The following is a 13,035-nucleotide window of genomic DNA, read 5'->3' as shown; positions in this document are numbered from 1 at the left end:
AGGCGTATCACCTTGACAGCTAAAGGTCAATGATAGTTTTTCAGTCTATTTAACTTTTTGTCTTATAAACCAATTTAAGAAATCTTTATTGCCAACAACAAACCTGAATTTAGTTAATTCACATTGCTATAGTAACAGCACTTTTGTATTAGCCCAACTTTACATTTAGAGGAAAATGAATTGACTTACTGTTATGGCTTGAATTGCTTAATCATGTATTGTAGCTATACAAAATTATGAAAATGCCATTTTGTTGAGATTGCTAATTATATTAGGACTCTAAAGAAAAACAGGAGTTTTGCTATTATTTTAAAGCTAATGCATTATGATTCACATTTCAAGCTGTCTTGCTAATTGCTAATTAATATTAGCAATTAGCACTATTAATATACATAGCACTACATCAGACATTTACATTTGCATTTCCTAATGCTGCCTGGCCTATGACAGACAGAATTTAGTATAAAAACAGAACAGCCATTTTCTGTAATAAATTCATTTTGCTGTGACATTTATTTCCAAACTGAAGCCATTTGTATTAACAGGCAACACATCACTGCAGAAATATAGTTTTCTTTCTAGAAGACTTTTACTTGTTTTAGGGTTCCTCTAACACCTCACTGGACCTGGAAATTGCCTACTTAGTCTTTTTGGCACAGTGGAAGTGACAGCTTCCACTCGGAGGAGTCTTGTTGTCAGCTTGAACAGTTATGACTAATGTATGGTATGTTTGTTCCCCGACTGGAAAAAAAATATATATCTGATTTTTATCTTCCAACCTGCCAATCATCAAAAGGAGCCATTTAGTCTTAAAATTGGACAGTCCTGGTAACCAGGTGATTCTCATTGCATCTCTAGTTGTGGCTCCCTCAGAATAGCCATCAGATCAGCCTCTGTGATCACTTTGTCAGGGAGTTATTAATTTTAAGTAGCATATTAGTTGCTTTTAACCCTGAACTATCCCTTTAAAAGTTACAGTCTTCTTATCTTTTTCAATAAATGTAATGCGGTTGTGTTTTGGGCTTTTATATTTATGAAAAGCCCAAAAGCAGGCACGTTACCAAAATATGACGCCACTCATTATTTTTTCTTCTTTGTGTATTTTTATGCAGATGGCATACGTGGGGTACCTGATGTTGTTTAACTACATTGTCCTGGTCAAGATGGACCTGTGGCCTTCTCCTCAAGAGTGGATTGTCATTGCTTACATTTTCACCAATGGCATTGAAAAGATGAGAGAGGTAATAGATCATGATTGTGATACAATACATTGAGATATACTGAGTACAGGATAAGCAACATGCAACTCACAAAGCACCGACACTTTTAATTAGCTTCAACAGTGGCAGAGAGGAGATTCAAGGGTTATGTCTATTTCATGAAATAGTTCATAACATATAAGAAAATCAGTAAAAGGGAGATTAAAAAAAGCACATCTTAGAAAAGCAAGAGGGGAGCAGGATGGTGATGAAGATGAAAGCAAGAACCAAAAATGACACAAAAAAACCCCCATTGTGGCCATATAATAAGTTCTGCCCCACTCTGCGCTTTTTTTAAAGTAAGTGTATGAAATGTATAAATCATTGTGTCACATCATTTTCAGCTACACTGTATGTGCTTCCTCAGATGTCAAATTCTCTGATTGGTGAGCCCATACTGCCCTCTTATGGTGATCATGATGGAATGCATTTCTACTCTCCTATTTCTGTCACTTTTTCAGGTCATTTATTTTCACCATTCTGCTTCTCAGCTTCAGTGTTTATGAATCCGACTTATTAGCAGTACTAAGTGTCCGTATATCCGTGCTGTTTTCTAGATTCTGATGTCAGAGCCGGGAAAGTTGCTACAGAAGGTAAAGGTGTGGCTACAAGAGTACTGGAACGTCACTGACCTCATGGCCATCCTCATCTTCTCCGTCGGTATGGTCCTGCGCCTCCAGGAGCCACCGCTCATGAACTACGGGCGGGTCATCTACTGTGTCAACATCATCTACTGGTACATCCGGCTGCTCGACATCTTCGGAGTCAACAAGTATCTGGGGCCCTACGTGATGATGATTGGCAAGATGGTGAGAGGAGACGGGGGTGGAGTTTACTTCCTTTGCTTCCTGTCCATCCATCTATTTTCTGTACACCCTTGTCCCTTAGAGGGGTCGGGAGGGGTGCTGATGTCTATCACCAGCTAACGTTCCGGGCGAGAGGCGGGGTTCACCCTGGACAGGTCGCCAGTCTGTCGCAGGGCAACACAGAGACAGACAGGACACACAACCATTCACACACACACTCACACTCACACCTAGGGAGAATTTAGGGAGACCAATTAACCTGACAGTCATGTTTTTGGACTGTGGGAGGAGCTGGAGAACCCAGAGAGAACCCACCCATGCACAGGGAGAACATGCAAACTCCATGCAGAAAGACCCCGTGCCGGGAATCGAACCCAGGACCTTCTTTCTGAAAGGCAACAGCTCTACCAACTGCGCCACTGTGCCTCCTGTCTTTATCATTATTTTCTCCTCATAATAAATTCTCCTTTGGCATCTGTTTAGTTATGATTGCAAGTATACTATCTCTAAACCAGTTCAAAGAGAACCCCCGAGACTCTTAACTTGTTTGTTTGATCTCAACAAGTTCAAGATCAGAGCCTCAGATTTACGCACACAGATCTAAATCAGTAACTATCTGACGCTTGACTGCTTCTGACGCCAGCCGTGTACTGGTGAACTTAAAGTCTTTGATATGATAATTAACTGTTAGGTAGAAGGGAAGATTTGGATTTGCATTAAATGATCCTGTCAAGGCGTTGGGTAATGGGTTCCTTCAGCTTCATAAGCTGGTTTCATGTCAGGAGGAGATCAAATTATACTTAGAGCAAAAAGTAAAAAAAAAAAAACAACCTTTCTGTAAAAAAAAACACAATATTTTATTTTTGTTTTAAAAAATGTTTTATGTTCATTTCATACAAAGAGAAAAAGATATTTTGTTTTAAGCAGCTCAAGTGTGAAATTGTTAAGTAATTGTCATCAAGTCTGATCATGTACAAACATAAAACATCTTAAATCAAACTTTTATTGAAGCTCATATTCTGCTTTAAATGTGTGAAAAACATATTTTTATAAAACCTATACTTTAATCTGGACATATTTACGTAATTAGAGGGTGAAAAAAATGTTTTTTTCACACTTTGTGGCACACCAACCAATGCACTTGTTTGCCTGACTCACCAGAATATCTAAACACTGTGTAAACATGGTAATAATGGCTTGCTATTTTAATAATAATAGTATTATTAAATTAATGGCTTGCTGTTTTCCTGGGGAATAAAAGTAATATTACAAGGATCTCCGGAGTGTCCACATCAGAGAGTTCAATTTACTTAAAACTGCTGGAAATGTTGCCGACAAGGTTGCATGGAGATCCAAAAGAAATCCAACGTGATCTTGTTCAAATTATGAGTAGAATGTGGAACGAGGTAGAAATATTTCCATTTCTCACTCATAGAGAAATGCAACAAAGAGTGGCATCTCATTATCTTTGAGGCTCCATAGCTCTCACCTACAAACAGTAACAACATAAACATGGGGAATTTTCTAAATGGTGGGACTATAATCATGAGTGCTTTGCACTAAGATTAGGCTTTCTGTCAACAAACAGTCAAGGTAAGTCAGGGACTTAAAAGGGGATGAGTATGTGGGCCTGTTTGTCTTCTTCAGGCACTGGACTCTTGGAAATAGTTAACTACATCTCCCTCAGCTCATTGTCCCTTTAGAGGAAATATGTTTGCAGGAATAAGTCTCATGCTACCAAAAATAGTTGTGCAAAATGACAAAAATGATGACAGGGTACCAAGAAAGTGTTGCACTCGTAATTTTGCTAAAAACATTAGTTCTCGATGTGGGATTTTAAATAAATGCACACAAATGAAAAGATGTGCCTCTTAAGATAAAAATTCAATGAAGATATAATTGTTTTAAGTCATTTTTATGCTTTATGTTGTTTTACCAATAGGAAAATTGCTCACAATGCATTAGATTTGTTAATACTAATTGACATGATTTAAACATGGAAAAGTAGAAAATCCAACCATTTCTTGACCATTCCCCTTCCTCTCTCCCCCTCTCTGTCAGATGATCGACATGATGTATTTTGTCATCATCATGTTGGTAGTGCTCATGAGTTTTGGGGTGGCACGTCAGGCCATCCTCAATCCTAACGAAGACCCGTCCTGGATGTTGGCCAGAAACATCTTCTTCATGCCTTACTGGATGATCTATGGGGAGGTGTTTGCCGACCAGATTGACCGTAAGTTTTGGGTGTCGGCTTGCGGAGAAAATTCATTTTGAATTTGGAGAAAGATAATTGCTGACTTCCTGAGCAAAGAAGATAACTCTTGACTAAATCTGACACATTCTGTAGCTCAAGAATTGTGCTTTTAAATGTATATACATATGAGACAAATTAGTGTATTACAAACATTTTCCATCTTCTTGAACTTTTTCACATTTTATCAAGACAAAGTTTGCGGCTATAAGGTTATAAAATGTGAAAAAGTTCAAGGGAAGTACTTATATTCGCAAGGTGCTGTAAATAGGACAAATTCCATCATTATTGTAGGAGTAACTCTTAACAAGTTGTTCACCGTACAACAAGATTTCACAGTTTATCAGGACTTTTTTTTTTGTCTCTGAATTATTTTCTACTCTAACATTCTGACTTAAGAGGCATTTTGGAAGCGTATTTCAGAAGGTTTTCCGAAGAGTGTCTGTGTGCTGTTCTGTTGTCTATTTGTGTGGTACTGTATATGAAGGTGTGTATGGAATTTGAGGAGTGGCCCAAAGAGAAGAGATCTGAAATAATGTTTCCATTCTTTGTTTCAGATATGCATAGTAAGAAGGTACAGCAAAGGCTGAATGAAAAACTCTGGCTGGTCGAAAATTACTTACGAACGTACGGAACCTGGCGTAGTAGTGGTCCATCCCACATTGGTCAGACCACTCAAAATTCCAGTAAATCTATACATATAGACCTCAGTTTAACCACATTGACCTATCCCACCTTTCCTTCGTCATCTTCGCGTTACCACCATGTCATGCAAAGTCCCACCACTAGAGGCCACTTGAGAAAAAAAAAAGTATGCATGTGTTTTCTTGCTGTAAGGCTAAAGTTGCCACTGTGACGGTATCTCAGGTCAGCTACTAAACTACTACTTTGACCAACCAGTCCAAGAAAAAACTGATTCCGATTCAAATATTTAAAGAGAAGAGCTAGTAGCTTGACCTAAGGATATACCCTGTAAGCAACTTTACTCCCAATAATTTTGGCAATGGTCGCTCAGAGGGCAGCAGAACGTTTCAGATATTTTTACCTGTCTTAGGTCTTTGCTTTTGGTCAGCTGCATCAAGAGAAACCATCAAATACTTGATATTTCCTTGATGCCTCTTTCCTGGATTATGTTAGTTCTTTCTAAATTTCTTTAATTTGGAGAACTGACCATGATTATGCCACATTTCACACTAATCATATTACTTCAACAACAGCTCAGCTTCTCAATGGAGCAGTAGCGCCACTGCTGAAATATTTCACCGACTAAACCCAACATTTTGTGTGATTGATCTCAAAACCTTACTAAAAACATTACATTGCATTTGAATGAAGCGCACATCCATATCAGGACATAGTTATTATTCACCCTTCATCATCTGTAATCTGTTTTTTCACGTGGTTCAGTTGTCAGAGTTTTTGTGTCCAAAATTTGTTGATGCTAAAATAAAATAGAAAAAAAGAAAGAAATTACTTCAGTTCTCTGTCTTTGGGCTACATTGTGTGAAGAAATTGAGCACCGAGAAATGACGAGCATGACCACACTGAATCTCCAAGGCAAACAAACCAAGGACAAATGCTGAATGTTCCTTAGATCAGCCACAGCAACTGAACCATCATGGATGGAAAAACATACATTGTCTCCTAAATACATGTCAGATAGATCTCAGAGCAATCAACCATTGTGGAATGACGTTATGGCTCTCACATGCGGCAATATATTTTAAACGTACGTTTAAATATATTGAAAACAAAAACAGGAACAACACATGGTAAATGTGTTGTTCTGTGGATTTTTTTTATTTCCATTTCCGTACATGAGCCCTTGCCATTATATTTGCTCGTTCCAATTCCTTTCTCAATAAAAGAAGCATGAAAATAAAGTATGCTTCTTGTTTGTTTGCAGAATGCCTTTATGTACTTTGTTTGATACTTTAGACCTGCTTGTCTTTAATTTTGCTGTTTCCACTAATTATAGTCTAATATACGCTAGGGCATTATTTTCTTTAATACCTTTTGATCTCATTTTTATTTCTGGTTTAATTCATGGGTCTGCATGTATTTATTTATTTTTTTATCAAACATGCATCCAAGATATCCATGAAAAGATGGATTAATGAAAGTCTATATATATATATATATTTTATTTTTTTAATTGCCTTGTATCAAAGTGTGTGTTCATTTTGTGGCACTGTGCAGCTCCCTGCGGCCAGAATATAACCACACAGGACGGGGTGGTGGTGACCCTGCCGCCATGTAAGACTGGTGCTTGGATTGTACCTGCGATCATGGCTTGCTACCTGCTGGTGGCCAACATACTGCTTGTCAACCTACTCATAGCAGTGTTTAAGTATGTAAACCTTTAATTGGTTTTTGCTACTGTACCATGTAAAAGTATTTAGATCCATATAAGCTGTTTGCATAAAATAAAATAAAAATTATAATTGGAGAAGTCATTTAGATTTTTTTTTTTAAACCGGGGACACTTTTTGGTAGTTGCTCCATTGTACTGGTGCACTGTACAAACTAAATGTAATTATGGAAGAAGTAGCTCAAAAATCTTTAACTTAATCTAAAATCAAAAACAAGTGGGTTTTCAGCCGAACTATCTTTGATTCTGGAGTAATCTTGCTAAAGCCTCAAATTAAAACATGAAAAATGTTGTGGGTGGTGTTGGAAAACTCACTGTAGAGGTGAGGAAAGTTTACATATCTTCCAAGAACTATGTCTGAAATCTTTTCTGACTGGATTCACTTTGTTGTCACAACTGTAAATCAGTCATGGCTAATCTTATATTTGTGTTTCATTATTCACAGCAACACATTTTTCGAGGTAAAGTCCATCTCAAACCAGGTGTGGAAGTTCCAGCGCTACCAGCTAATCATGACATTCCACGAGCGGCCGGTCCTTCCTCCACCCCTCATCATCTTCAGCCACATAACAATGGTCCTAAAACATCTATGCTGCCGCTGGCGCAAGCATGATGACGACGAGAGGGACTATGGATTGAGTGAGTGGAAGATAAACATTAAACCAAGCCTTAAAACTGAGTGTAAACAGCAGAGTGTTCAGCAATTTGTTTTAAACTTGTTTTTTCATCATTTATACGACTATATTTATAGTATTACCAAGACAGAGGAAGTGGCTGTTGGTGTTTTGGTACTAGTATAAAATTTACATTGTTCCTTTTTTTTTGTTGTCTGTTTTTATTTCACAGAGCTGTTCATCACTGAGGATGAGCTGAAGAAAGTTCATGACTTTGAGGAGCAATGCATAGAAGAGTACTTCAGAGAGAAAGACGACAGATTCCACTCATCGAATGATGAACGGATCAGAGTCACATCTGAAAGGTCAGATAAGAACACACAGAAACAGTCCACTGTGCGTCGCAGAAATATTTGCTACTATTGAACTTTCTTACAATGTGTTACATTGGAGCAGCAAAATGTCATGTAATTACTTTGGATTTTATCTGACGGATCATCAGACATTAACTTCTTTAATTTGAAGTTGAAGAAAAACGATGGCTGATTTCAAAAGCTATTCAAAAAAAATCTGAAAAGAGTGGAATGCATCTTTTAAATTTCCCTGCAAGTTTAGCTGGAAGTCATTTGGAGGTTTGGCTGTGCCAGTCTCAAGACTATTGCAACCTCTAACAGATTTTCTTCCACTTTTGCACTGTCTTTAAGCCACATCCATCTTCTCATAAATTCTGACCGGAAATGCCAAACATTGGATTTTACATGTTGATTTAAAATTTTAATTTTCTTTTGTTTCACCACAATAACTTTTTTCAACATGTTTAATTCTAAGAATGGCTTTATTTTTATCGCTCCTCCATAACTGTCAGAGGCATCCTCTTGGCTTATTTCATTATCAATACTCTCCATTATCATTATCAATACTCTTCATTCCTAGCTTGTCCGTTTCAATTGTCAAATTGAACAAACTGAACGTCAGTTTTCAGCTGTGCCATATTAAAGCTCTGTGTAGCTTTCTCAGAGCAGCTGTAATTAAACTGCAACTTCCACATGACAGGCATATTGAATTTGCTATCATTTGGTTGTTCTGTTTTTTTTTTTTTGTTTGTTTGTTTGTTTTTTATAAATGCCCTCCAAACATTACTTAATGTTACTAGCAAGAATAAATTAATTCCCCCTATTAAGAGAAACGGGAGTACAAAATCGCACAAACCAGTACAAATATTAAACTGCTGTTTATTAAAGTTTTGATATTTCAATTAACTGTATAGCTATCACGTCACTCAGTCGTTACATTTTCTCCTCTTCATCAGGGTGGAGAACATGGCTATGCGTTTGGAAGAGGTCAATGAGAGGGAACACTTTATGAAAGCATCGCTGCAGACTGTGGATATTCGGCTGGCCCAGATGGAGGACCTAATTGGGCGGATTGCTGTGGCTCTGGAGCGCGTGACGGGTGTTGAGCGTGTGGAGATCAACAAAGCGCGCTCCCGGACCTCGTCTGACTGCACAGACTCAGCGTACATACTCCGCCAAGCTGAGTGCCCGGAGTCTGCGTACATCCTCCGCCAAAGCAGCTTTAACAGCACAGAGGGGAATGCCTACCGCCTTCAGGAGGCATTGGAGGGAGCAGCGGAGGGCTCCATGTCCCCTCCCTCTCCTACTGGCATCACTGCTAGGGCAAGGAGTCACTCTTTTTATGTTGGGGGTGGACGTGCCATCGAACGTGCAAGTGGGGCTGAGCGAGCTGAAAGCTTCTTTAAGGAGCGCTCGCTCAGCCTCCACAGAGCTAATAGCTCGCAATCTGTGTCTTCAGCTGCCGCCACCAAGGAGTCTAAGCCCCTCCCACTGGCGACGCTGTCGGTTTCCCAGCAGCATCGTCCGTCATCCTGCATTGATATCTACGTCTCAACATCTGAGGAGGTGGGGCCAGCCGAGGTCTTTCTTGATCCTCTCCGTGTGGTCCCACCCCTCCAGAGAGACTCCTCACTGCAGTCAGATATCATAGAGACGGTGCTGCCAGGAGGCCGTGACTTCAGCAGCACGGCTACTAGCGGCTTGGGCGACAGGCACTCGGAGGGCGGCGCAGGCAGCAGTGGAACGACTGGAGCTATGTATGACGACAGTGCGGCTGTTGATTTGTCATTGTGCTCAGCAAGCCTCTTACCAGACACCACCCTACCTCCTTGGGATACAGAGCCGTCTCCACCTCCCTCAGCAGGGCTGCTCGAGCGCTCCAAGAGCAGTCGCTACCTCTCCACAGCAGGCACGGCGTTCCTTGATGAGCCTCCCCTGGTCAAATCCCACAGCCTCATGTTCACGCCGAGAGGCTGTTACGGCGGGCTAGGGGCAGGAGTCCAGGTGAAGGCCGCAGAATACACCAGCATCACTGACTGCATTGACACCCGCTGTGTATCATCTCCATACACTCCTGCAGAATGCTCACACTCGCCAGGAGGATCCACCTCATTCACCTTTGATAAGCCGTCAGACATTAGCTCCTCTCACCCGGAAAGAGAGGCAGAGCTAAGTCACACAGAGTCCGACCCTGAGGACCTGATTCCAGCCTCCAATACTCCTCGCATTACAGGCCTGGGCGGGCCCAGCGGAGCTCCTCTCTGCTCCACCCTCTCCAGGCTGGAGCGAGCAAACAGTTGCTCCTCAGATGACTCCCATCCTTCACTCACTCTGGCTCCTCCGCATCGGAAGAGCCTGTCAGTGAGCGAGAGGATGGAGAGGGGACCGGGTTTGGGAGCAGATAGGGGACCTGGTCCTGGGGGACGGGGTCTTGCGGGGCACAGATACCCTTTCCTCAGGAGCAAGTCCGGAGCGAGACCTGACACAGCCAAAACTGACAGTCTGTCTATAAGGAAGCTGGCAGCTCCATCAGCCTTCCGCAGCTTCGATAGACAAAACTACACGTGACAAGGGCCCTCTGGGGCCCTCACACATTGTTAGGGCCTGGGTGAAAACTGAAAAGGGCCAAGTAATAGCAGGATGAAATTGCACATAGATGCTGATTTGGAACATATCTATACTTTATTCACTTACATTTTAGGTTTGGAAAGGTTTAGGTGTGATCAGCATTGAACGGCAGTTTTATCCTGAGCGAAGAATGGAAAAGAGCAGAGGAGTCAGAAGGTCTGTGTACATCACTTAAAAGAAAGAGCTATGAATTTAGACTAGTTGGCACCTCTTGTAGCAATGTAACTTACAATTGGGTGCCATGAAAATGGGTGTCATATTTGTCTTGTAGGTCTTCCACCAACCTAATTTACATCAAGTAGACATTGGTCACTGTTTTGCAACACATATCACAACCACCCTGGAAAGAAAAAGCCTACTGTTAATCCTACCTGTGATGTGTGGAAGGCACTGTTAAATCCTAGAGACCAAGACAAGGGACAAGGAAAGAGATAGTCAACTCATTTTGTAGTTTTTCATCAGCACAATTGCTGCAAGGGTTCCACTTTAAAGCCTTTCTTGCTCATCGTGGAATCGTAACTCACATCAGAGTGATACTCAAACACTACCAGGTTTAAAAGCTGACAATCTACAGCAGAGAAAATGAGAACTGAACAAGTCAATACTTCTATCTCTCTCAGCGACCCAAGTAATCCATGAATTTTGAACAAAGTATATCCGTAAATGACATTGTGTTGTAAAGTGGAAAGGCAGAAGAATTGAGTACTGAAAGCACTTATTGAAATTAATAATGCCTCAGCAGAAAATCTTTGTCGCTAAATGAAGCTTCAAGGTGCATTCCTTCTGGAGAAACTAGGTTCATACATTGTTGATGTTTGATCAGTTTCTGCATCAACTACTGTCTAGAGGTCCTAAAGGATTTTGGGTTGCTCTTTTATGAACTCATCTTTTTCCGTCAGTTTGCTTAATTTTATTGTGACCATACCTTGCTGAAAAATCAACCCTTGAATAATCATCAAATTCTTGTCAGGAATGTTTTGGTAAATTTCTCCAACCATTTTTAAAGGGGCTTTGTTGTGTATTTTTCGGCCACTAGTACCAATTTACAGAACAATCAAGTAACTATGTTTCCTTCAGTTATAAAAAATAATATATACAAGCAAGACTTAAATGAAATTTGACTTCACATTTTACCACCTTGAAATTGGGCCGCTGTCTCTTTAAAAGATCCTGTTCTTTTGGACACTCTGCCTTCAGCACCTCATCTCAACAAGGTTTCTTCATTAGGCCTTTAACAAGGTTCTTAGGAGCTTTGCACTGAAAAGTAAATTGTATGATAACCTCAGCAGATGTGCAGTTCCACCAGGTGCTTGCTAATTGCTGCTAGTGCTAGTCTGAAGGAGCTGAGTGGGGAAGGCATGGGGGGGTGGTGGATGCTCTATGAGGTGGAATCTCGTCTTGGGATCTGCAACTCCAAGATGAACTGCCTGGAAAGGGCAGCATGGAGTGTAACCAAGCGCTTAGGCGCCCCCAATTGGTTGCCATGGGGGATTAATGCAGTGTTTCCCAACCCTGGTCCTCAAGGCACACTGTCCTACATGTTTTAGAGGTTTCCCTGCTTTAATGTGCCTGATTCAACTGATTGCAGTTCAACAAACGCCTGTTAATCAGTCATCAATTGAAATCAGCTGCACTGAAGCAAGGAAATACCTAAAACATGCAGGGCAGTGTGCCTTGAGGACCAGGGTTGGGAAACACTGGATTAATGCATAAAAGAATCAAAGCAACACTTCAAGTACGTCTTTGATGAAGTAATAATATTATAACATGATAAGCTCAAAAAAGTTAATTATGTTTGAATTAAAAAAAAAATTTTTAAGGTCTCAAGAAAGTTCTTTACTTTTATCCATTGTGGTGGTTATGCAACATGTCAATAATGAGAATTATTTTTAATGGCCATATATTAAAGCTAAACCCACTGATGTTACTTGCACTAATGAGGAACATGATGAGTTTCTATACCAGAAGACAACTGGTTTCATAGTAAAATACACTACATTTTGTTTCAGTGATGATACTCTGTTCTGGTCCACTTTATTACACATAATTAAATTTATGGACTATTTGATTGGATTATTTGGGTTAGCACAGATATTTAAAGTAAATTTCACAGCATTGGCCCCATTAGAAATACATTTACTAAGAAAAATGTCGACAAACTTACTTTCCCTGCTGTAATTTATCAGTAGCCAATGTTTACACATACAACCTTTAAAGTAGTCAAGATATGATTCAGTTTTAAAATTATTATTTAATTCAAAATGATCCTCAAGATAAGCTGACGTATCATCATTATTTCTGAATTGAAACAATCCCTTATTTGTAGGGCACAATGGAGTGGGTTGTAACAGATTTACAAAAGCTTTCTGATACCTCTAAGCTCGTGCATCTATCATTGGTTATACATAAAAGTGTGCATAGTGAGTCTACATAGACGCACAACTTTTTGCCTGAAACCTTTTCAACCCTGTCCCCCAGAGCTCTAACAAGTGCAATTGCAAAAGATGAGGATAAGAGGGCGCTATAAACCTATGATCCAGCCTTGGCTTGAAACGAACCTGGTTTGAACTTTTCTTCTTTTGCCTGTAACTTACACCAAAAATCTCCTCACTTAGTGAGTCATAGATCTGTTGTTTTCAGCCATGCTTCAGATTTTGGCAGTGGTATTATTTTTCTATTCAGCTTCACCTAATAGATCCGTCCTTCATCTTTTCCAATATTCCCATTTGTTTTATTCTTTTTTAATTTTT

General features: G+C 40.0%; 1 protein-coding gene across 12 annotated transcripts in view; it reads left to right on the top strand.

Annotated features, from left to right (window-relative positions):
- trpm3 (transient receptor potential cation channel, subfamily M, member 3) overlaps positions 1-11,833 on the top strand; it is a 132,290-nt gene extending 120,457 nt beyond the window's left edge. For 5 of the 12 annotated variants that reach the window (XM_044111101.1, XM_044111099.1, XM_044111108.1 and 2 more), the window contains 8 exons: positions 1,113-1,241; positions 1,817-2,068; positions 4,127-4,301; positions 4,877-5,005; positions 6,519-6,669; positions 7,136-7,329; positions 7,537-7,669; positions 8,614-11,833. In XM_044111101.1, the coding sequence (XP_043967036.1) occupies positions 1,113-1,241; positions 1,817-2,068; positions 4,127-4,301; positions 4,877-5,005; positions 6,519-6,669; positions 7,136-7,329; positions 7,537-7,669; positions 8,614-10,225 (2,775 nt within the window). In that variant the 3' untranslated portion in view covers positions 10,226-11,833. Of the gene's footprint in view, positions 1-1,112; positions 1,242-1,816; positions 2,069-4,126; positions 4,302-4,876; positions 5,006-6,518; positions 6,670-7,135; positions 7,330-7,536; positions 7,670-8,613 lie in introns of those variants that run through there. The other 7 variants (XM_044111106.1, XM_044111103.1, XM_044111110.1 and 4 more) reach the window with 3 other exon arrangements.
- Positions 11,834-13,035: the final 1,202 nt, after the last annotated feature.

Source organism: Gambusia affinis, linkage group LG03 (assembly GCF_019740435.1).
Source record: "Gambusia affinis linkage group LG03, SWU_Gaff_1.0, whole genome shotgun sequence".
NCBI classification, from domain to species: Eukaryota; Metazoa; Chordata; class Actinopteri; order Cyprinodontiformes; family Poeciliidae; genus Gambusia; species Gambusia affinis.
The sequence above is the reverse complement of the archived record's forward strand: the minus strand, read 5'-3'. Positions and strand labels throughout refer to the sequence as shown.